At 39.9% G+C, this 22,085-nt stretch overlaps 1 protein-coding gene across 2 annotated transcripts in view; it reads right to left on the minus strand.

The window, feature by feature from the left end:
- Positions 1-4,082: 4,082 nt before the first annotated feature.
- The window catches only part of cep72 (centrosomal protein 72), an 81,086-nt gene continuing 63,083 nt past the window's right edge, over positions 4,083-22,085 (minus strand). For both annotated transcript variants that reach the window (XM_042331865.1, XM_042331864.1), the window contains 6 exons: positions 17,301-17,620; positions 15,961-16,099; positions 13,860-14,065; positions 11,583-11,703; positions 9,842-9,953; positions 4,083-4,927 (listed from right to left, as the gene is read on the minus strand). In XM_042331865.1, the coding sequence (XP_042187799.1) occupies positions 4,759-4,927; positions 9,842-9,953; positions 11,583-11,703; positions 13,860-14,065; positions 15,961-16,099; positions 17,301-17,620 (1,067 nt within the window). In that variant the 3' untranslated portion in view covers positions 4,083-4,758. The remainder of the gene's footprint in view (positions 4,928-9,841; positions 9,954-11,582; positions 11,704-13,859; positions 14,066-15,960; positions 16,100-17,300; positions 17,621-22,085) is intronic.

Here is a 22,085-nt window from a genome sequence, read left to right on the forward strand (position 1 = left end):
AACAGGATGTGGTACGAAGGTTTCCAAGCCCGCTGGATTTACCATCCATTTGTAGAAATCTAGGTACAACTGTACTTCATGTATGTATGAATTGGGTATTTGTAAAGTACTGATTATTTTCTAGCACTTACACAAAACTTTAATTTTCAAGTAAAGTCTTAACTTGAAACTAATTTCTACCACAAGCCGTTGTTGAATACAATTTTAATAGTTTATTAGTACTCTTTTTTTAATGGTCTCACATTTTGTAATCTTATCTTCAATTGCCAGTTGATTGAACGACATAATTTGTGCCCTGGTTGCTTTTAAAAGGGGAAGAAATGGTAAAGGAAATAAGGGCTGCAAAGTGTCACCAAAACAAAGCTGTGTGCAGATCTGAGATGAATATGATTAGTTGTACTGACATTTTGAATCACTGGTTCACAGTGCAGGACTTTCCCTGAACTGGCAGCAAAGCAAAATGACTGACTAATTCCGAAAATAAAGTGTCAGTTAACCAGATAAATACCACTGCTAAGTAAGCTTTAAGCAAACATTTAATTAAAAAGTACAAATTACACCAAAAGGCAATAGTTACACAAAATACACAGAAGTTTTACAAAAATCAATAAATAGTCCTAAAGGTATAAATATTATTGTGATCAAGATCAGTCTATCATTATATAGACCACCATTCACTCTCCCCCATCTTCAGGACGATGGTTGGGTCTGAAGCAGCCACTGGCCCACATTTCATTCAGCCCGAGTTCACGGTACCAGCTTTAACTCCGTTTTATTGCAATTATCAACTGGCTCAAAGACAATTTTCGATGATGTAAGAGTAATTGACTGGCTCACTCAATTTCACCAGTCATAATTATCACATCACCAAAATATCATTGGAGTCGTATTTAGGCTAAGGCACTTCTTGTATGAGGGTGGATACACTTTTTTGTGTTCAAATGATATTTTCAATTTTAAAAATATCACTACATAAAGATGACCATGAAGTTGTTTTAAGCAGCGCTACTATGGAAGCTGACTGATCGATGCCTGTTCCAAATTCACTTTCCCGAAGATCGATGTGGAAGGGTAGAGTGTGGTTCCACAGGTTTTAGCCACCTTTCAATACCTCACTTTAAGAGCCTATTCTTTATGTGAGTCTAAACAGTGCAGCTGTTTTGACTACACAGGAGTGACGCATCGCAAATTTACATTGCAATTGACACACATCTGCTTTGCAAGGATGTTGAAATTCAAACTTCTGAAAATACTGCCACTTCTTGGAAATCTGACTTCACGGGCACAGGTAGAGGCTGAGCAGGGGGAGTTGTTGAGTGCTATGAGATTAGTGCTCAAGTTTGAGGATGTGAGCAGAGGGAAATGAGAGACAAATCATCTTGAAGCTTATATCAGACTGCTGGTAATCGGAGAAATTGTGGTAGATAGCAGGGAATACATAGTGAAAAGAAAATGAATAGAGAGAAGCCTAAAAAGCATTGCTACAATTTAGCAGTAGGATGTTTTGCATTGGGACGTATGAACAACTTGGGAGGAAAGATAAGTCTGTTACGTTTAAACATCCCTGAATGTAAAGTTCCACTCATAGATTGTAACTGCATTAATCCATAGACCAGTCGCAAACTTGTCTTTCTGTTATGGGAACAGGCTATTATAACAGTCAAGGTACATTTATATATCTTAATGGTCAAACATCCAGTCAGGGAAGTTTCATCCAAACCTAGAAAGAGTTAATCTCCTAATTGTGATTCAACATGTTAAAGCTGCTTAAAGAGGCTTTTAAAGTACAATTTCCTTGAAACTGGAATTTGCATTGTACAGAACTCGCACATTATTTTCATAATATTAAAAAACATTGCATAGACTGCAGACACAGCTTTGATAACAAGTGCTAGATCAACACCACCACATTATCATAAATCAATGTATAATCAAAACAGTACTTAGCCAGGTGGAAACTTGTTGAAAATGTGGCGTATAATTTTTCATATAGTGTATAAAGTTGCATATAATCCTAGACTAGATGCACATAAGTTGCACAGCACCTGCTTAACAACAATGACTCAAGATTTGGCAGGGCCTCCGGGCTCCTTGAAGGTTTTTCTGTGGGAGATATCACACCTAAGCCAATATGAGTGATTCATTTTCAATAAGTTTCAGTTCCTGTCCTTCATTTATGCAACACGAGAATAAGTTTGAAACAGCACTGAAAATGGAATATAATCTTGTTCATTCTAAGTGATCATGAAGCAGTTTGCATTTCAAAGCACTCTAAAGACAGAGGTGGTTAGACTCAAAGCGAATCTTTTCACCTGTCAGCTTTTCACTCACTGCCCCATGTACTGCATTTCAAATGAAAGTTAAGTTGCACTTGTTAGCTTGGGAAGCAGTCTCGGGAAACTTCGGGAAATCTTTTTTTGAACGTGGTACTTGTGTGCATCAGAATCCCAATACATTTATGTTACGAAGGCAGACCTGCACATGCTTGTGATCCTGGGAAACAGTGCAACAGTGCTCGGCATGAGGGAATAGTAAACGTGCAGGCCATCTGGTCAACACAATCTCAGGCTAGAAACGAGAATGCGTTGCATCCTGCAATATAAATGGATCATAACATAGCTTTGTTTTTACTCAAGGAATTGCAACATAGCACCAAGTTACACAAACTTGAAGAGGAGAGGAGTGAGAGATTGGCAGCTAGATTGTTCCTATCACTCAGTTTGCTCAATGCTGAACAAGTTGTTAGTGACAAGTGAACCAGAGGTCTGTGACATTCACTTCTAGCCTCATTTCTGGACTGGTTGAGCAATACTAAGGTCCACTGAAATGGATAAATCTCGACTTAAAAATAACACATTCTTAAATGATATTGTAGCAGTTCAATTCTTTGCAGTCATTTTCTTAAAGGAGAAAAATAATTGGGGGAAATCCCTTTCATATTAAACACTCCCCTATATTCAGTACTCGCCATATTCCATACTTCTCACGTATGGCTCTCATGTATTTTCCTCGTGCTACCTATTCCTTAACCGAGATTACCTCTCTCAAGCCACAACTAACGTTCAACAATAACACCACCAAATTCAAGTCTCAACACAGCCAAGTTGTACAGATCAAGAAGGAACACACCTTGGTCTTAGTTAGTTGATCTAAGTCAGGGCTGCACTATGACCACAATTATCAGTCTCAGTGCCCCGAGGAAGGGAATATCAATCAGGGCACTCGTACCTGATTGTTACTCAGTGACGTCTGGAAGGTTGTGTGTTGCCACTGGAAGGTCAGGATCAGCCTCAGTTGCAAAGCCCGCATGGTTGAACAGCATGCCAACACACACTTCCATAGTTCACACCAATAATAGCTGCTTCAATACAGTTCAGGAGAGTGAGTGGCACCTGTGGCATCACACTCCAGCAGCAGACACAGAAAGGGAGAAAATTGGTGAAGAAAAAAAGTGGTCCCATCTAACCAGTTTTGAAGAGTGTTATATATAATCCTTGTCCAATAAAATATCCACCGTGCTCATCCGTGGAATTGGTGAAGTTCTATATGGAATGACTCCCTACGGAGAAGGAATAATCAGAATGCTGGCTGAATATCCATGTGGCTTAAAACCATAACAAAAATGCTAAAGGGATAAGAATTGTCACACGTAATGTGCTAATTATCAAATTACCTATCAATAATGGCCACAGGTTATTTAGCCACCCCCACCCCGTCTAAATTCTTTGATTTGCAAAAGGGTTTGTGAGTAGCAAATCCGAGTGTGTCGTGGATTAGTTGCTGCACCTCTACATAGATGTTGACTTCACAGAAATATGCACAGAGATCGACATCTGAGCGGAGTTAGGTCAACCATGGGAAATCTGGCAAGTTGCATTTTTGTACAGATCTCTTGACCTATATAGCTCTATTCAACAATCAGCCCTGTAGTTGTTCCTCTTCCTGTGGAGGAGTGCTAGTCTTTACTTTGCAAATTCCTTCAGTTTAATGATTGAATTTTGCTCATTGTGGAAATAGCAACCCCCCCCCCACCACCCCCCACGCTGGAACATTCCTGAGCGCTGTCCTCAGGCAAGGTTAAACACACTACTTTTTGAGAGTGAAACATGCCCATGTCATGAGGTGAAGAATACAGCTTCTGTACAATAGCCGACAATAGAAACAGATTTCCAAATTTGAATTGATTCTTATACATCTACTGAAAAATTCAATAGCATTGTTATAGGCTTATCATTCGCTTAAGCAGCATAAACACAAATTGTTGTGGGATAGACAGTGATAAACTGTTTGAGGAAGGGATAGCGAGGAAATGTTTAGTGCTTGTGTACTTCAGACCCATAGATTGACTTTGAACATATATAGACAGAAGCTATGTTAAAGAAATCAAACTTTGTTACAGGCTTCTTTTGGCAAACATACTGACAAAATTACTCATTTTAAAACTTCAGGATCCAGTGCATTCGAGAAACTAACTCCAATGACAATAATGGAATAATAATAATAATAATCCAACAATGGAAGAAAAATATTATAAAATTACATTTTAGTCTCTTGGAACTTTTCCAATTACAAAATATTAGACTGTCAAATCTCATCTCTAGAAACAGGGTGCAAAACTGCATTGATTTGGCACATCGGAAGGTAAGTGCTTTCAGTGAAACAGGTGGTGTTATCCAGAATTAGCTTTGTTTCCTCTTCTGCCATTTCACAGATGTGCTCTTTTTCAGTGGCTCCAATCTCAGATCTGTATGTAGTTTCTCATGTCTCTGTGTGATGCTGATCTAAGCCGGATGAGGCTGTGGGGGAGACCTGTATGGATTTTTTTAGCTGAATGTAGCTCCAATGCAGCTGGTCTACTTCAGCTTTGTGTCGGGATCGTGTTTCATTCAGTTCTCTCAGCAAGTGCTCATTTGTGGATACAAGCGTCCTGGAATTAGACAGCAATTTGGTCATATAATCATGTTTTTAAAAATAAATGCATTGGTAATCAACATCTCTCAGAAACCGCAAAACAGATTTCTCAGTAATTATATCAAGGAAAGCACTGTCTTAACAAACATTCTCCAATAGTTATCTACTTTTTTTAAAAAAAGATATAAGTGCCAGGATAGTTGTACTGTTCCTCCATACATTTCTGTGTTAAATTTAAGTCTCAAAAATACCTGTTATTGTACGGTTGGCCTAGGAACATGAAAACAGAGAACTTGCAGGATACTAGCCCACACTACCATGTGTGGTGTGATTGTGTGATACTGTATTATTATGCCAGGTTGCTTGGAGACAGCAAACAATATGTTTTTTTTATAATACAATCAAATCCACATCACTGCATTCCTGTTATCAGTACATTCCTGTAATAAAAATGCCTGCTAAATTCACATTGGCCCCTTATATTGCATGTACTGTTGTATTTAATCCTATATACAAGAATGGATACATGCGCTGTGAAGATTCTGACATATTGCTTCAAACGATTTCACTGGACATTTAACATAACTTGCACCTTCATCCTTAAATCTGTGGTTGGTAATAGTTATTTAAATTGGCCACTACCAGGCATAATGTATGTTTCTCAGCATCTGGGATTAAAGGAAATATGTACAATATCTGTGTTTTTGTCTACTATGACTGCAGATTAGTACTGTACTGTAAACTGGATAATACAGTCCACAATTATGATCTGTGGCTTTGTTTTTTTGCCCCTTTTCCTCGTGCTACCTATTCCTTAACTGAGAAGATGACCTCTCGCAAGCCACAACTAACATTCAACCATAACAACACCAAATTGCATTTGTATAGCACTTTTCACAGCAGGAGGACGTCCCAAGGCGCTATAAATAGCTGCTGGAACAATACTCTTACATTTTAAATCTCATGGACTTTGACTTTAGATTGAAATAATTGCTAAAGCTTCAAAAAATTACACTGTAAGGAATGTGTTTCAAATTACTTTAAGCATATATATTGTATTGGACTAAGGCATTACTGTGGTGTACTCAATTAACATGGTTATGTAATTTACCTGCATTATATGGTTCTTTTCTTAGCTCTGAACATTGAGTAAAGTTCTTTATCACTTTATTTCTGTCTAGATAAGGCATGGTTAACTATTCAAAAAACTTAGCAAGTTGTTGAAAGAGTAACGAGGGGAGGAGTTTTATTGTATTCCCCTGACAACTCATGTTTACCTAGAGTTTATAGCTGTTACTATAACAATCAATTATTTGTAGACTGCTGACACTCTCCCTTATGGTGGAAAGAGAGGAATCTGAAACCTGAAATACTGGGCAGGCAAGAGGTTGGAAGGACATCTGCAGTAGCTGGGAATTTAGCACTAGAATTCTGCATTTACTGTAGAAAGTCTATCGACCAAAGACAGGAATATGCATTGCTGCTTTCTAAAGACCAAAAGGTATTTTAATGGATTAGAAATACATTATTTATTACTCAAATTATGTATTACACTCAAATTATTTATTGGTTCAGATCATACCTCTCACACCACCTCCACTTCATCTCCACAAACTGCTTCTCCTCTAGCCCCGCAACGTCTCGTGCAGTGTTCCTCAGAGCTCTAGCCTTGGTCCCCTCCTCTTCAATACCTCTATGCTCCCTCTTGGTAACATGGTCTGCAGACATGGGGTCAACTTCCATATGTATGCGGATGACACCCAACTGTACCTCTCTGCCTCCACCCTTGACTCCAGGACCACTGCTGTCCTGACAGAATGTCCGTCAGACATCAAGTCCTGGATGAGAGCCAACTTTCTTCAGTTGCACGTCAACAAGACCGAGGCTCTCCAGATTGGTTCCCATCAGCACCTCCACACCTCAGGCGCTGACACCATCACCATCCATGGTTGCACACTTCACCTTGCTAAGCCAGTCCGGAACCTTGGGGTCTTGGTTGACCCTCAACTATCCTTTCTATCCCACATCTATGCCATGACCTGCTCTGCCTTCCCCCACCTCCGCAACATCGCGCGGCTCTGCCACTGTCTCACACCGCAGGCTGCCGAAACCCTTATGCCTGCCTTCATTACATCGAGGCTTGACGATGCAAACTCTTTGCTTCTTGGCCTCCCCAACTCCTCCCTCCATAGGCTGCAGATCATCCAGAACTTGTAGCCGGTGTCCTCTCCCGCACCAGGCTTCTTGATCCTATCCCCATCCTTGCCCAACTCCACTGGCTTCCCATCACACAGAGGATACAGTTTAAGATCCTGGTCCTCACCCTCAAAGTCCTCCATGGTCTTGCTCCCCTCTACCTCTGCGAACTCTACACTAATCAGATCATCTAGATAATTCAATTCCTCTATTTTAAGAAATTCCCTGTGGAGCTGCTAGTCATTTCTTTCATTAAGAAATCAAGTTGACACATTACGAATGGATTTAAATTTCAGCAATTTAATGTGGGTCAGACCAATTAGGAATCGTAAAACAACCACCACCACCCAGTCTCTGCCAATTATTTGCTGATCATTGCATTTTAAAACAATGACTAATGTGTGTTTGAACACTTCTAAAATAAGTGCCAGGAGGGAGTGGTAAGCATTATGTGAGATACTCCAGGCTTGTTAACTGAATTACAGGAACCAAGGTCTCTCCAGAACTTTGACACAGGATCACTTGTCTCTTTTTTAAACTGATTGGATTAACTAATGGACTAAATAATAATAATTCTTGCGCTTGATATAGCGCTTTTCACGGCTTCCAGATGTCTCAAAGCGCTTCACAAAATATACTGTAAAGTGAACTGACTGTATATTTTGTGGGTGAAATGCAGCAGCCAATTGCGCACAGCAGTGTCCCACAGCGGAGGATTGAGTGAACAAATGTTTTTTTTTGGAAGGGATTATTACTCCCAATTGACTAACAACCAAATTTCTACTTACTGCTAAGTAAACAGATGCATGTGGAGAAAGAAACTTGCCCAATATTTCGCCCTTCCCAGGAATCAAACCCAGGTCCTCTCTCTTGCAGGGGAGTGCTCTAACCACTGAGCTACAGAACTCCACACGGATTGGGAGATGGGTGCTTTACTTATTTATTGTGACAAAATATGTTTAAAACTCTGTCTAAGTTTAAAAATCTTGATGCACATTGGATTACAAAGTGTTTTGTTGCAATCCAATGATGGGTGTCAGGATGGGCATGGAAGCTTCAGTTTATTACATACTTACTCCCTTTGGGTTAGCAAATAATGCGGCAGTAGGTAGGGATAAAATTATGTGGTGGGTGCACAGGTGAACACTACATCAAATAAAACAAACCAGCTTCCCCATGAGTGGTGATGGTCTGAGTTTACTGCAGTAATACCCTGGCTGGCATTACTGAGGCAACATTACCTAACAAGGATGCAACTTATGCTACAAAAACAGAGAGAGCTGGGAACACTCAGCAGGTCAGGCCCTTTTGTCTGACGAAGGGTCGTGGACCCGAAACGTTGACTCACTTTCCTTTCTCCATAGATGCTGCCTGACCTGCTGAGTTTTCCCAGCTCTTTCTGTTTTTGTTTCGGATTCCAGCATCTGCAGTATTTTGTGTTTTATTGCAACTTATGCTACACCTGATCCCAAAACGCCACTATCAGTAGTTATTGGCTTTGAGGTTGGAATGTGACAAATTGGAAGTAGTTAAACTTGACCTCCCCCACTCACAGCCAAAACAAAATCCAAGCACATTAATTTCTGTATTTGTAACCTTCATATCAATTAAGCAAAGAACAGGGTGGAACAGGCTTGAAAGAAATGTGTAGTGAATGCAGACTTTTAGTAAGGCAAGCTCTTCCAGCATATAGGTGGATAAATTCAATGACTGCAATTGCATACAGAACTTTTGTTTTGATCAGCCTGGGTTTCCCTTTGAGGGGGTGGGGGGAGAGTTTTAAATTTAAATGTGTCCATAAACTTAAATTGTTTGCAGTTTTAATATGTATTCACTTATATGTAGAAAAAGTACCCTTCAGACAATGAAATACACCACAGCAAAAAAAAAGATCTCCTTTTTCTACTTACAAATGGGACAGAACGTAACCCTTTATTTAAACTGAGTTTCTTTTCATCATTCATTCATAATAATTTTTTCATACTTGTACAATAGTATTTAATGATTTTAGCTCTCCGAGTCTTGCATTGCAATTCTGATGAAGATTCACACCCAAAATATTAACCTAATTTTCTGTTTTGTAACCCGACATGCATATTCAACATATTCTGCTTTGTAGCAGAATTGAAAAGCAACCTAAAGTAAACTCCGAATAACCCAGCCCTGGGTTAACTCAACACAACCACTTAATTCCTCATGCTATCAATATCCTGTCCGCTTCCCATATAAGCAAATAATAAGGGGTAATCTCTCTACTCGCCAATTCGCTTAACACGTAATTCATTGCATTGTGGAAATTCTTACAATGTAAAATTGATCGGAAAAATTGTTCAACTATAAGATGGCGTCTTGTATTCCAGAAGCCTCTTGCCTTATCCTGTGGCTGGTGCAGGCACTCGGCGGAGGTCGGGCATGCGTGGTCGGATGCATTGCAGAGGCCTCTGGTCTATTGGAGGGCCTCCCGCCATATTGTGTGACTAGTACGGGCACTCACGGAGGTTGGGCCTGCATGCACAGTTGCGGTGCCTACGGTGAGGGGGTCACACGATATGGTGGGACTCAGTGAACGAGAGAGAGCATTACCAGGGGGGGCTTGAGAGCATAAGGACCAACGGCTAACTTGTCACATCAGATAATTCGTCACTGGGGTTTTCCCTTGGGGTGAGGAGTTATCCGGAGTTTACTGTAGTTTAATAACCCGTGCATCGCCTGCGAACACTGGATTTCCTGCTACCTGTGGCTCTCCTGCAGCATCTGAGTCAGTTCTTGGATTTGGCTGCAACACTGCAGCTTCTCCTTCAGATTCTCAATTTCACTTTGCAGATTTTGGTTGTGGCTCTGTAACTCTACATATAATAAACAGTATGAGTTTCACAAAGAAAACTGAACCCATAGGCGAATCTACAAATGCTTTACCTATTTATCAATATTCTGTAGTCAGTTACTTCTATAACTCATCAGGTAAAATAGAGTTTAACGCATTCTCCTACACCAAAAGGTGCTATATAAATGCAAATTGTTGTAATTGTTGAATGTTAATATTACCAATTAATTTTGCATCAGACTGATTATTAAGGTTTACATGATGTGCTTGTGTGATATCATTGTAAGGCAGGTTGGGTGATACAATGCTCAGGTGATAATTTGTACTGGGCTTTGTTGCTGAGGTGTAGTCACAGCCAACGGAGAACAGATATAAAACCATATTGCCCAATCAACAATAACTTGCATTTATATAGTGCCCTTCATGCAGGATAGTATGTCAGTGTGCTCAAGGTGAGTATCGTGGAGTCCTGTAGCTCAGTGGTTAGAGCACTCGCTTTGCAAGCGAGAGACCTGAGTTCAATTCCAGGCAGGTCAGGGCGAAACCTTGGGCAAGTTTCCTTACTCCACACAGAGCCTAATAATAATCCCTCCAAAAACCAAAAACAGTAATAAATTGGTCATTTTCAATTTACGACTGTTTGTGGGACATTGCTGTGCGCAATTGGCTGCCGCGTTTGCCCACAAATATACAGTCAATTCACTTTACAGTGTGTTCTGTGAAGCGCTTTGGGACGTCCTCCTAACGTGAAAAGCGCTTTATCAAATGCAAGGATTGTTATTATTATTATCTAACATTTTCAGACTTTCCCAAAAAGAAATAGGAAGGGGAGTAAGCAGCAAGTGGTAAATAGCAGGGGAGTAAATAGCAGGGGAATTCACTTGTCTCCATCTCATTGGGTTTAATGTCAGAGGAGATCCAGAAACTGGCCATCCTAGAGACAGTCTTTGTACATCTGTCATCAGTTGATGTATAAACAAAGAATTCCAGTTGCAGGTGCCCGATTAGCTCATTAATAGGAACAAAATAGATTAGCCATGCCAGCGGGCTGCCGACATGTATTACTTTTGTGATATTTAGGAAGTCGGAGCTATAATTCAGATGTTGTATAGTATTGGGGAAGGTTGCTCATCAAGCATATTTGGTTTCACAAATTTGTGGTGATTTCACTATACACTGTATCCCAACAGTGTACACAGTGACTCAGAACTCAGGTCTAAGGAGATATTAGGTCAGAGCCCAGTTCTTGAGTCAACATGACGTACATGGTATTCCGTGCATGAAAACACAGTTTGTGATGTGAAACAATTTTTCCAGTGGCTAAGTGCCTGTAACACTACTGATTTCCTAACCTCAATGTGAACCCTCTGATAAAAATAAATACTTTACCTATCACAATTAATTCACAAGAATGGGTATGAGTGAATGTGCTTGGTCAGCAGCCTTCTCCAAACCTTTGGTGTTAAAGGGCAGAATTTGACTTTAATGCAGATCAAACTAGTAATTTATTTCCTAAAACTCACCTATCAGTGAAGGGCATGATATGCCTGTACAATAATGCATCCATTCATAAAACAGAAGGTTTCCATTGCCAAAAGGCACACATGATAGGATTGCACAGAACACAACAATGAAATAGTGTAGAACACACCTTCGAGATGTTGGTTAGAGGAATTGGAAACATTCAGCACTTTGTGTTCCAGTTTTATCACATGGTTCTGTAAAATATTTTTCTCTTCCAAAGTTCTGGTTAAACGATCCCTTAGCATTTCCTATGAAAGTAGAATCAAGGCTAGTTAGAGCCTGCAGTGCAACCTTAGACAAATCACATCAAGGAAAACACAACCAGTAAGAACGTACTTTACAAACAGGCTCTGGAATCTATTGTAGTACATAGTTCTCGGTTGATAAACAATGGTGCATAAATTAAACACAATTGTCTATTTATTATTAATAATACCTCAATGATTGTGATACTCGTGCTGGTAAACTGTCAGACCATCTTCCTGACCAGAAGTTATGAGCTAGGACAACTATGCTGTTCAATGGTGTTGCCATTGAAGGAGTCAGCTCTGCTGCCCTTTTCTGCTCCTTATGCTTTCACTGCTTGTAGATGGAAAGTGATAAATCTTATGGAATATCCTGCCACCTAGTGCTTTAAATGCAAACTCTACTGAATCAATCAACAAGTTTCTGATTCAACAGAGTACAGGATTTGATTGAAAAATTCAACCCACTTGATTCAAGACCTTCTAAATCATTCACATCACTTATTGTTCCATGTAAGAGGCAACAAAAACAACACTGAATGAGATGTTTCCCTCATCAGTGGCTCTGCCAAATGCTGATCTAGCATTACTTAATGCTGAATTAAAGACCTGGGGTTGAAATAAACACATGTCATGTAGGAATAATATAAATATATCACATATCGCATGTGTGTCAGTCTGATTCAGTGGTAGCATTCTCACTTCTGAGGCACAAGGTTTTGAATTCAAGCCCCATGTCAAGACTTGTAATCACAAAGTCTAAGTTGACACTCCAATGGTTGCATTGTTGGAGGTACCATCCTTCCAATGAGATGTTAACTGAGGTCCCATCTGCCCTTTTGGGTGGATGTTAAAGATCCCATGGTACTATGCAAAAAGAGAAGGGAGTTTCTCCTGGGGTCCTGGCCAGCAATCACACAGTAAAATTGGTCACTCATTCCATGGATGTTTGTGGGATATTGCTGTGTGTAAGCTGACTGCTGTGTTCGTCCACAAAATACACAGTCAAACCACCTTACAATTTATCCTGTGAATGCTTTGAGACCTCTCAACAATGTGATACAGTGCTATATAAAATGCAAAGATTATTTCTGGATTAATATAAACCATCAATTAGAGGGGATATTAATCTATTCAATCTGGGCTGTATTCAAACTTAGTCCTAGAGGGAAAAGGACTCCCAAGATGTTATTCCTGATATTCTTGGAAACTCATGAGAAAGGACAGCATGTTACGCCCACAAAATACCTCCAGCAATGCAACGCCCAATCCACTTTGCAGTATATTGTGTGAAGCGCTTTGAGATGTCTAGAAGATGTGATAAGGCGCTATATCAGATGCAAGGTAAGACACAGATTTGTGTGTACAACTTCCCACATGATGAGCTTTTGGTCTGTGCATTGAAGTTGTGAGGAAACACTGAGGAGAGACGAGGTGCAATCAACAACAACTTGCATTTATATAGCTCCCTTAACGCGGGTTAGTGTCCCAGAGCACTTCACAGTCAAACAGGAGGGCAGAAATTTCCATGCTCTTTGCTTACAGTACAGCATTGGTGGAGAGCTGAGGGTAGATTTCAGACAGCTTACTCTCTCACCTGAGGGTTGATATATTGAGGCCTGGACAGAGAAAAGCAACAAAAATACCAAAGAATTTACCAAGGATAAAATAGACAGACTGAGGGAGTGCAGCATAATCTGCAAGTCAGAAAAAGCAAATATCCAACTCACAACTAAATGGTTAAAGCCTTGGTCGCAAAAAAGGAAACTTCTCCTTAGAACATACAAAATTGTTCTTGGTTCTTCTATCTCTGAGTCGAAACCCCAGCTAGTTGCAATTGCTGAGTTTGGTATTACTTTGTCGAGCAGCTTCTGGATGTACCTGCAGATGTGTCAAGAATGGCTTCCTAGTATTGGCGTACACATACACAGTTGCTACACTTCCACAGTAAAATCTTGGTGAAGTGATAAAGATGCTACATCAAATGCAAGGATAATTATTATCTTATTATTAGAATAAATGATCTATCACAAGTTGGGGATCTATTCTTCAATTTATTAACAAGATGAAATAAGATTTACTTCATGCTAAAAGTATACTATCCCTGTTAATCAGATTTTTTTCAAGTGTGAACGAGTTAATGAGTGGCTTGCTCTTACCACGTCTTTTTCAGCTTCCATGAATTGCACTCTCAGCTTTTGTAGGTTCTCACTATGATGTTGCTCCTGGTGGGAAAGACTTGCTTGCAAAGCCTCATTCTTCTCTTTTAAATGGCTCACTTGTTCTTGCAATTTAAAGTCACTTTTTGGTTCACTTTGTGGCTGTAACCCATCCAGCATGGCGGACCAAATAATCCTTGCCTGGTCTGTGAAACAAATAGAAACAAGGTAAAAAAAAAGATAGCATGTATATTACTTGTATAGCTAGATGCAAAATACAAATACTTTTATTCAGGAACTGCTGCATAAATTTTTTAAAAATCATAATTATATGGTCAAAGTCACTAATGACATTCTGAACATCTGTGATCAGGGCTCCCTCTGCCTCCTTGTCCTCCTTGACGTCTCTGCTGCCTTCGACACTGTCGACCACTCCATCCTCATACACCGCCTCTCCTCCTTACTTAATCTTCGCGGACCTGCCTTTGCCTGGTTCGATTCCTATCTCTCTCACCGTCTCCACTTTGTTGCCTCTAATGGTTACTCCTCCAGCCTCCGCACTGTCACGTCTGGCATCCCCCAGGGCTCTGTCCTTGGCCCTCTCCTCTTTAATATCTACATGCTCCTCCTTGGTGAAACCATCTGCAGACATGGGGTCAACTTCCACATGTATGCAGATGACACCCAACTCTATCTTTCTGCCTCCACCCTCAACTCCAGGACCACTGCTGTCCTGACAGACTGCCTGTCGGACATCAAGTCCTGGATGAGGGTAAACTTCCTACAGTTGAATATGAACAAGACTGAGGCCCTCCTGATTGGCTCGCGCCAGAGCCTCTGCACCTCAGGCTCTGTTAGCATCAACCTCCATGGTTGCTCACTACAACTCACCAGCCGGTCAGGAGCCTCGGTGTCTTGTTCGACCCTCAACTGTCTTTTCTTCCCCACATTGAAGCCATGACCCGCTCTGCCTTCCCTCACCTCCGTAACATCGCCCGACTCCGGCACTACCTCATCCCTCAGGCCACTGAAACTCTTGTTCATGCCTTCATCACCTCCAGCCTCGACTATGCAAACGCTCTGCTTGTCGGCCTTCCCAACTTCTCCCTCCACAGGCTACCCCACTTACCCTCCTCGCCCTTCTCCCCCCTAACCCCAGCTCGGGTCTGAAATGCTGTACGCTATCCAGCGCCTTGGGACGTCCTCCCAACATGAAAGGCGCTATACAAATGTAATCTTGTTGTTGTTGTTGATAATAATCTTTGTATTTGATACAGTGCCTTGTCACATTATCGAGAAGGCTCAAAGTGCTCCACAGGATTTATTGTGAACTGTTGTGACTGTATTTGTAGATGTATCAGCAATGATGTTACGTTTCAGAATGACATATTTTTTTTAAGGCGCTGTCACTGGGAACAAAAAATACTTAATTAGTGTAAACCTTAAAAGCTGAATCACAAATTCTCCTGGAATGTTTCAATACACCATCAGATCGCTGCTGATGTAAGCAGTTTGAGGGATAGAGATAGAGGAAACCTGGTCAAAATTAATAAGCCTTCAGTGAGACACGAGATTTAATGCCTTTCACGTAGTCAGGTGATGCCAAAGCACTGGAGGGTTGAGTGGGTTGGATTCTGGAGAGGTGGAGCCAAGGGAGGTGGAGGTGTAAGATAAGCGAAGGCACGGTAATAGAGTTCGATCTTGAGACAGTCCTTGAAGGAGACAAGGGATGGGTGGTCGAAGGGATAGTTTTTTAAGGTGGGGTGTAAAAACAGATGAAGAGGGGTGATATGGAGGGGTAGAGGGAGGTCCAGAGGTTAGGAGCGAAGTATCTGAAATCTCGGCTCCTGGTGATGGTGTAGAAAGGGCAGGGGATGCATGGCAAACCTGGGAGGCAGGTAGTGGTGATGAGCAGATGAGTGAGGGAGGAGATCAGAGAGATAGGGAGGTGCTTGGGCTCAGAGGGGTTTATCGGAGAGTGTCAGGCCTTCAAATCAATCTACTGGGAGACGGGGACACAGTGGAACCCGCAGACGACCACACACAAAATGAATAATAAGTTTTTTTGGTTCACTAAAGAAATCTTTGCTACAGTACTCACTTAGAAATGTTTCATTGCAATGAAGAGATTTAAATCCATTCCAGTATTTGTCAACTAGGTCTAGAAAATGTTCCATGAGAGTTGGATTGAGGGTTGCATTTGTATCAGCTGAAACCTCACTGGTTGCTGGATGAACTGCCTGTAAATGGATATTAGTTTAAAAAGTTGAAAATTTATATTATTTTCCTTATTTCAGTTAATACACAGAGAATGCAACATACAATAGTATTTTGGTGATGTGGACTTTTTCTATAAAGACTACCACAAATTACTGCATCTGTGCCAGAATTCCATGTTCAAATATGTATTTGTTGCATTAATAGGCAAAACACCTACACCAAATAAAATGGTCAGTGTTTACATGCATACATCATTGAATTATACAGCATTCAAGGTGTACTAAAAGGGCAAATCAACTCTGATATATAATTTTTTTTAACTCATAATCCACTCTATCCTACATGTTGTGGAAAAAAGCCCCTTAAATATTAAGGTTCTCTTCAAGGGTGCAGTATTGGTACAGTATTATATCGGTCATAAGCTTATTCAGTGATGAACAGATTTCTTAGTTCAAGTTGTTAAAGAAGTGGTTTTAGGTAGGTTACAAATTACTAACTACTAATAGATCACTTAACCTCTTTACACTGTATGTGTTGCTGCAATGAATGGACTGTATTTTGGAACAGATGTGACAGTGAACTTTGTGACACTCGCTCTCACATTATACTGGTATGAAAACACCCCTTCCCCCACCTCATAATGGTTGCTTTTATGGATTATAAACCCAACAAAACAAAGCAAGGGTTTGATCGCAGGGAATGTTTTGTTTCTTTCATTTACACTGACTTACAATGTGTGTATTCAGTCTAGCTAATTCTGATCGTTCTGTCATTCTGATCATTTGGAGAAGATTCTCCATACAGTGTAAATTACAATGAACGCAGAATTTCAGCATCACAATACATCAGGTTAAACCAGATAAACGACAATAACTTTCAGCAATATTGGGCTAAATAAGAAGTCTATATCTGGAGCACTTAATAAAAGTAAAACCAAGAAACCAGTACATCAACCAAGCGTTCCCTACTTAACTACAAATGGAAACAATCTGAACACCATACGAAAACAATGTAAATGTTAAAATTTGAATTGTTTTTACATTAAAGCAATTTATAATGATAACGCTATGGCAAAAAGTTTTGTTAGTAACCTTGACAATTAAGAACAAGATGCTAGTCCCTTTCATGGTAATGTTGCTGCTATAATCTTGGTGAGGTATAATGCCAGTTTGTATGCCTCAGGCAAAAAAAAAAATTAATTGTACAGTTCGAAGCACTCACCTCTCTGGTTCTGTCATGTGTGCCACTAAAGTGATCGTGACTAAAAGTCCTTTGAGGGAGAAATTGCTTTTTGAGATTTTGATCTTCTGATTTATCCTGTCGGGAGCTTGCTGTACAGACAATAACAGGCTGTTTAGATTGAATGGCTGAAGAGGAATTGTGGGGTTGCAAGGATGGTTGGCCATTCATCTCCTGATTCTGCCCATTAATCTCAGCTGCCGACAAAGTACCTACATAAGGAAAAGGTACTGCTGATTTGTGATGCTGATGTCCTTGTGAGGAGGGATATGTAGTTTTTGGTAGAACAGTCTCTGATGAGCCTGTGGAAAATACCAGACACGGTTGGCATACATTACTGACAATCCAAGAGTAGGTCAGACAACATAAAAGCCATTAAGCTGCTGTAATATTTGCTGCAGCTGAGTATGATGCGAGTGCACAAATGGTAAAATATGAGCACACTTTTCAAAGTTGGGCTTTTCCTTTCCATGAAATAATTCCTTCCTCCACCATCTTCTATTAATTGCTCAAGGCTCAAACGAAGTTACAACAACACCTCTTATCAACATGTTCAAACAAGCAAAGCTGCTGTTAGTCCAATAGCTGTGAAGGGCAGAAAATTAGAGACGAGTTTCTTTCAAGATTATTTTTCTTTCTCTCATTATTACCATCAACTTTGATTAAATAGTACATTACTTGAAAGGTCTCTCATGGCAACACATTCAAGAGGAAAACATTCAAATCATTTAGAGTTCCTGAATCTCATAATTGTTTATGTAGCAATGTTCTGGCACTAACATAAAAGTACCATCCAAAGCAATATATTCTGGAAAAATAAAGTCTTACAGCATTGGATAATCAACAGCAGGTTTCATTTACAAAAAGAAAAACAATTTATATTGAACGTTACAGCACAGACACAGGCCCTTTGACCCACGTAGTTCTAAAAATGCTTCTCCACAAATATTTTACAAAATTAAAACAAGAAGTACCATATTAATTGGCTCATGAAAAGAAATAAAGAAGCACTGTATTTTAAATAGTGATTTAAACTAGAACTTTAGTGCCTCTGTTTAGATCAGGAAAATCAGTTCTGCAGAGACATTACTCCGAGGATAGAGAGGGAGACAATTTCATCTCAACCTAAAAACCAGTAATTTATTTTTAAAAAACAGCTATTTTAGTAGCCATTTCTACTGAGTTAGTTTTAATACATATATAAGAACGAGTAGACTGGTGTAACATTTTTATACATATCAGTAAACGCTTAACAAATGGAACCATTGTCAACCATCTTAATTTTCACTGTTTGAATTCTAATTTCGTACTCTATGTGCACAAAAATCAGAAAATAACAAATAATTATTTTCATTGGCAGTCAGGTTTACTTATTTGCCAGATTTGATGGGTTTGGAGATACTGTAAAAGCAGAAATTAATCACCTCCACATGCTTAAAAAAACATGACCTACTAAGCTGTTAATGTATAAAGGACAGGAAAGACAGTAACCTATTGATATTTTTCTAACCTGGACATTTTGATCTCTGATTTAACATTGTTTTAAGAAATATCGAAATGCTTTAATGTCAGAAACCATAAGCAAATCATTTTAGAGAAAGGTTCACAGTCCAGATCTAAGATATGCACATAAATTGTGCATTCAATGTATGTCTTGTGCAACTAGATTCATTCTCGACTTGAACAAATCTGTTGTAAAACCCAAACTTGAAATTTTCAAGATCAGGTTTTTAATGCTAAATGCATGGTATGTGAGATAGGTTTCTTATTTCCTCACTCCTACTCTCAAATACATTCACTTTGCATAAATTGAAGATAGAAAGACAACGTCTTGTGCTAACAAGCAACAGGAGGAGGCTATTCAGTTTTTGGAGCCTGTTATTCTATTAGGTTACAACATATTACAACATTTAATGCTATTTCCATGACCTTTCTGCATACACCTTACTAGTCATACTTTCTAAGTACTCTCCCTTTATCTTTATCTCTTCATCTCTCTTTTTAACATCCCAATTAATTCTGCATTTACAACTTTCTGGGGCATTGCATCACACATTCTCATAAGCTTTTGTGTGAAGAAATAGTTTCTCATTTCACTACTAACAACAACAACTTGCCTTCATGCAGGGAAGTGTCCCAGAACACTTGACAATGGCGGAGCACGATGCTGAGCCGGGGGAAGTGGCTGTAGGCGTTACCTGAAGATGGGGAAGGAAGGGGCAAGGCGGAGGGATAGATGAAAAATGTCCCAGAGTCTTGGGGCACAGTGGCTGAAAGCGTGGCCATCTATGGTTGAATGAAGGGCACGAGGGATATGCAGGAGGTCGGAACCAGTCGAGCAGAGGCAGCGGGTAGTGGGTTGGACGGGTAAGCAGGTCGGAGAAGTAGGGAGGTGCCAGGGCATGAAGGCATTTGAAAGTGAGCCTGAGGATCTGGAAATCAATCCATTTGGCGATAGGGAGCCAGTGGAACCTGACTAGAACTGGTGTGATGGGGTTATGGAGTTTAGTATACGTAATAATATGGAGTCCTGTAGCTCAGTGGTTAGAGCACTCGCTTTGCAAGCGAGAGACCTGAGTTCAATTCCAGGCAGAGGGCGAAACCTTGGGCAAGTTTCCTTACTCCACAGAGCCTAATAATAATCCCTCCAAAACCAAAAACAATAATAAATTGGTCATTTTTAATCTATGACTGTTTGTGGGACATTGCTGTGCGCAATTGGCTGCCGCGTTCGCCCACAAATATAGTCAATTCACTTTACAGTGTGTTCTGTGCAGCGCTTTGGGACGTCCTCCCGACGTGAAAAGTGCTATATCAAAATGCAAGGATTATTATTATTATTATTATTATAATGTGGGCGGCAGAATTTTGAATCAACTGAATTTTGTGGATGGTGGAGCTGGGGAGACCGGCGAGGAATGCATTTGAATAATTGAGGCAGGAGGTGATGAATGCGTTGAGCTCTTATTTAAGATTGTCAGGTGGAAAAAAAACACTCCTCTTATAGGCAGCTGCATTATAATCGCCCTGATCATTGGCAAAAACATTAGCCGTTTCTCACCCAGGGAAAGCCATGTACATCACTCGGAACTGCAGTCCTCATCTCCCACCGGAGATTGCCCCTGAGTTCCCCCCTAAGTTCTTGTAAACTGTTTCAACCCTTGTTTTGGGTCTCTCTACCAGAACGAAAAGTCAGCCCCTACCTAAGCTTGTTAATTCCATTACTTTAAACATCTCAATCACATCACCTGATAACTCCCTTAGCTTTAGTGAAGAGAACTCAGCTGCTCATCATAGCTAGATCTTTTTATTCATCCAAGGTATTAATTTGATAACTCATTGATGGGTGCCCTCCAAGGAGTGTAATATCCTTTCTAAGTTGGGTGCCCAAAACTGAACACAATGTTCCAAATGAGGTCTGACCATTACATTGGGCTGGTGAATATTTTGGGTGTGAATGAACTTGATGAGCTAAATTGTCTTTACTCATTCCACATTTGCTTACATTCTTGTGTGAAGTGTTGGCGAACTCTCAGTGCCCAGTGTACTATCTGAGCGTGAGTTATTGCCTTTAGGAGAGAACAGGGAAAAAGTGGAGGGTTGGGGACTTTATAGCTGCAGTGTTATTTCTGGAACAGATATAGAAAGTAATTCTTGTTCAGTAAACATTCACATATCTGACATACTCAAGGCTGGAGCGATTTTAGCTATGCAAATATTTTGGATAATTGAGTGTTTATTGCGCAATTTGCAAATTTAGTTTACTTTTGCTTATAAACATAGTTTATATTGAATTCAATCATCATCAATTAAAATGCTACATAGGACATTTCCCTTGACTCAACAATCTCTGGAGCTGTGAACCACAATAGTTGATATACAGTACTGGTCAGTGATTGTTTTGAATAAATAAACATTTTAAATAAGTGGAATTCCACTGAAAGTCTTGAAAGAACAGCACTACTTATTATTATAGTCACAGATTACTTAATCGTGTTATCTGTCACATAATTATCTGGTCTAGAAGCTTTCAACAGAGAACTAATACAGTACCAAGACATTTATTATGATGCAGCAACCTGAAGCAATCTAACAAATAGGTTTTGCAAATAAACTTTGAGCATAATAATTAATTTCTCTTGTTTTTAATAATCTTCCTAATTCTTCTCAATTCTCTCCCTTTTCTTTCTGCGTTTTCCTACCTTCCTCCTAGCACTCCTTTTTAATTTTCCTTCCCTGGTAAAACAACCACCTGACAAGTTACAAGTGCCACTAAGGCGGTGTCAGTTTTCTCTCACCCCCCCACCCCCACTGGAAAAAAACAAGAGAATACTATGCAAGTGGAGATATCTCTATTGCTTTATTGAAATGAAAGGCACTTTGGTTTTACTGGGGCCCTTTTCTTCAAGCTAAAACTGCTGGTACATCTGAACACTGTTGCATTCTCTTCTTTCGTTGGAGAATGATCAAAAATAATACAAATTGACTGCAAAATGGAGAAATACATGCAAGATTGTGATCTCATGGATTGAACGACTGCCAAATGCGCAATCATTAGGCCTGCCTTATGAACCAACACTTCTGCGTCCATCAGAAGAATCATAAAGTATATAAATATTGGTTAATAATTCTTCCCTTCATTCTCTCTCTTCCGAAAGCTGTAGGAATCACAGGAGAGGCTTACGAAATTCTGTGCTTCCAAGCGATCGACACAATGAGAATATTTGGATTTTCTGAAGTGCATAATTTGATCAGAATTCATAAACG

The sequence above is a fragment of the Callorhinchus milii genome, unplaced genomic scaffold (assembly GCF_018977255.1).
Source record: "Callorhinchus milii isolate IMCB2004 unplaced genomic scaffold, IMCB_Cmil_1.0 Scaffold2, whole genome shotgun sequence".
NCBI lineage: Eukaryota > Metazoa > Chordata > Chondrichthyes > Chimaeriformes > Callorhinchidae > Callorhinchus > Callorhinchus milii.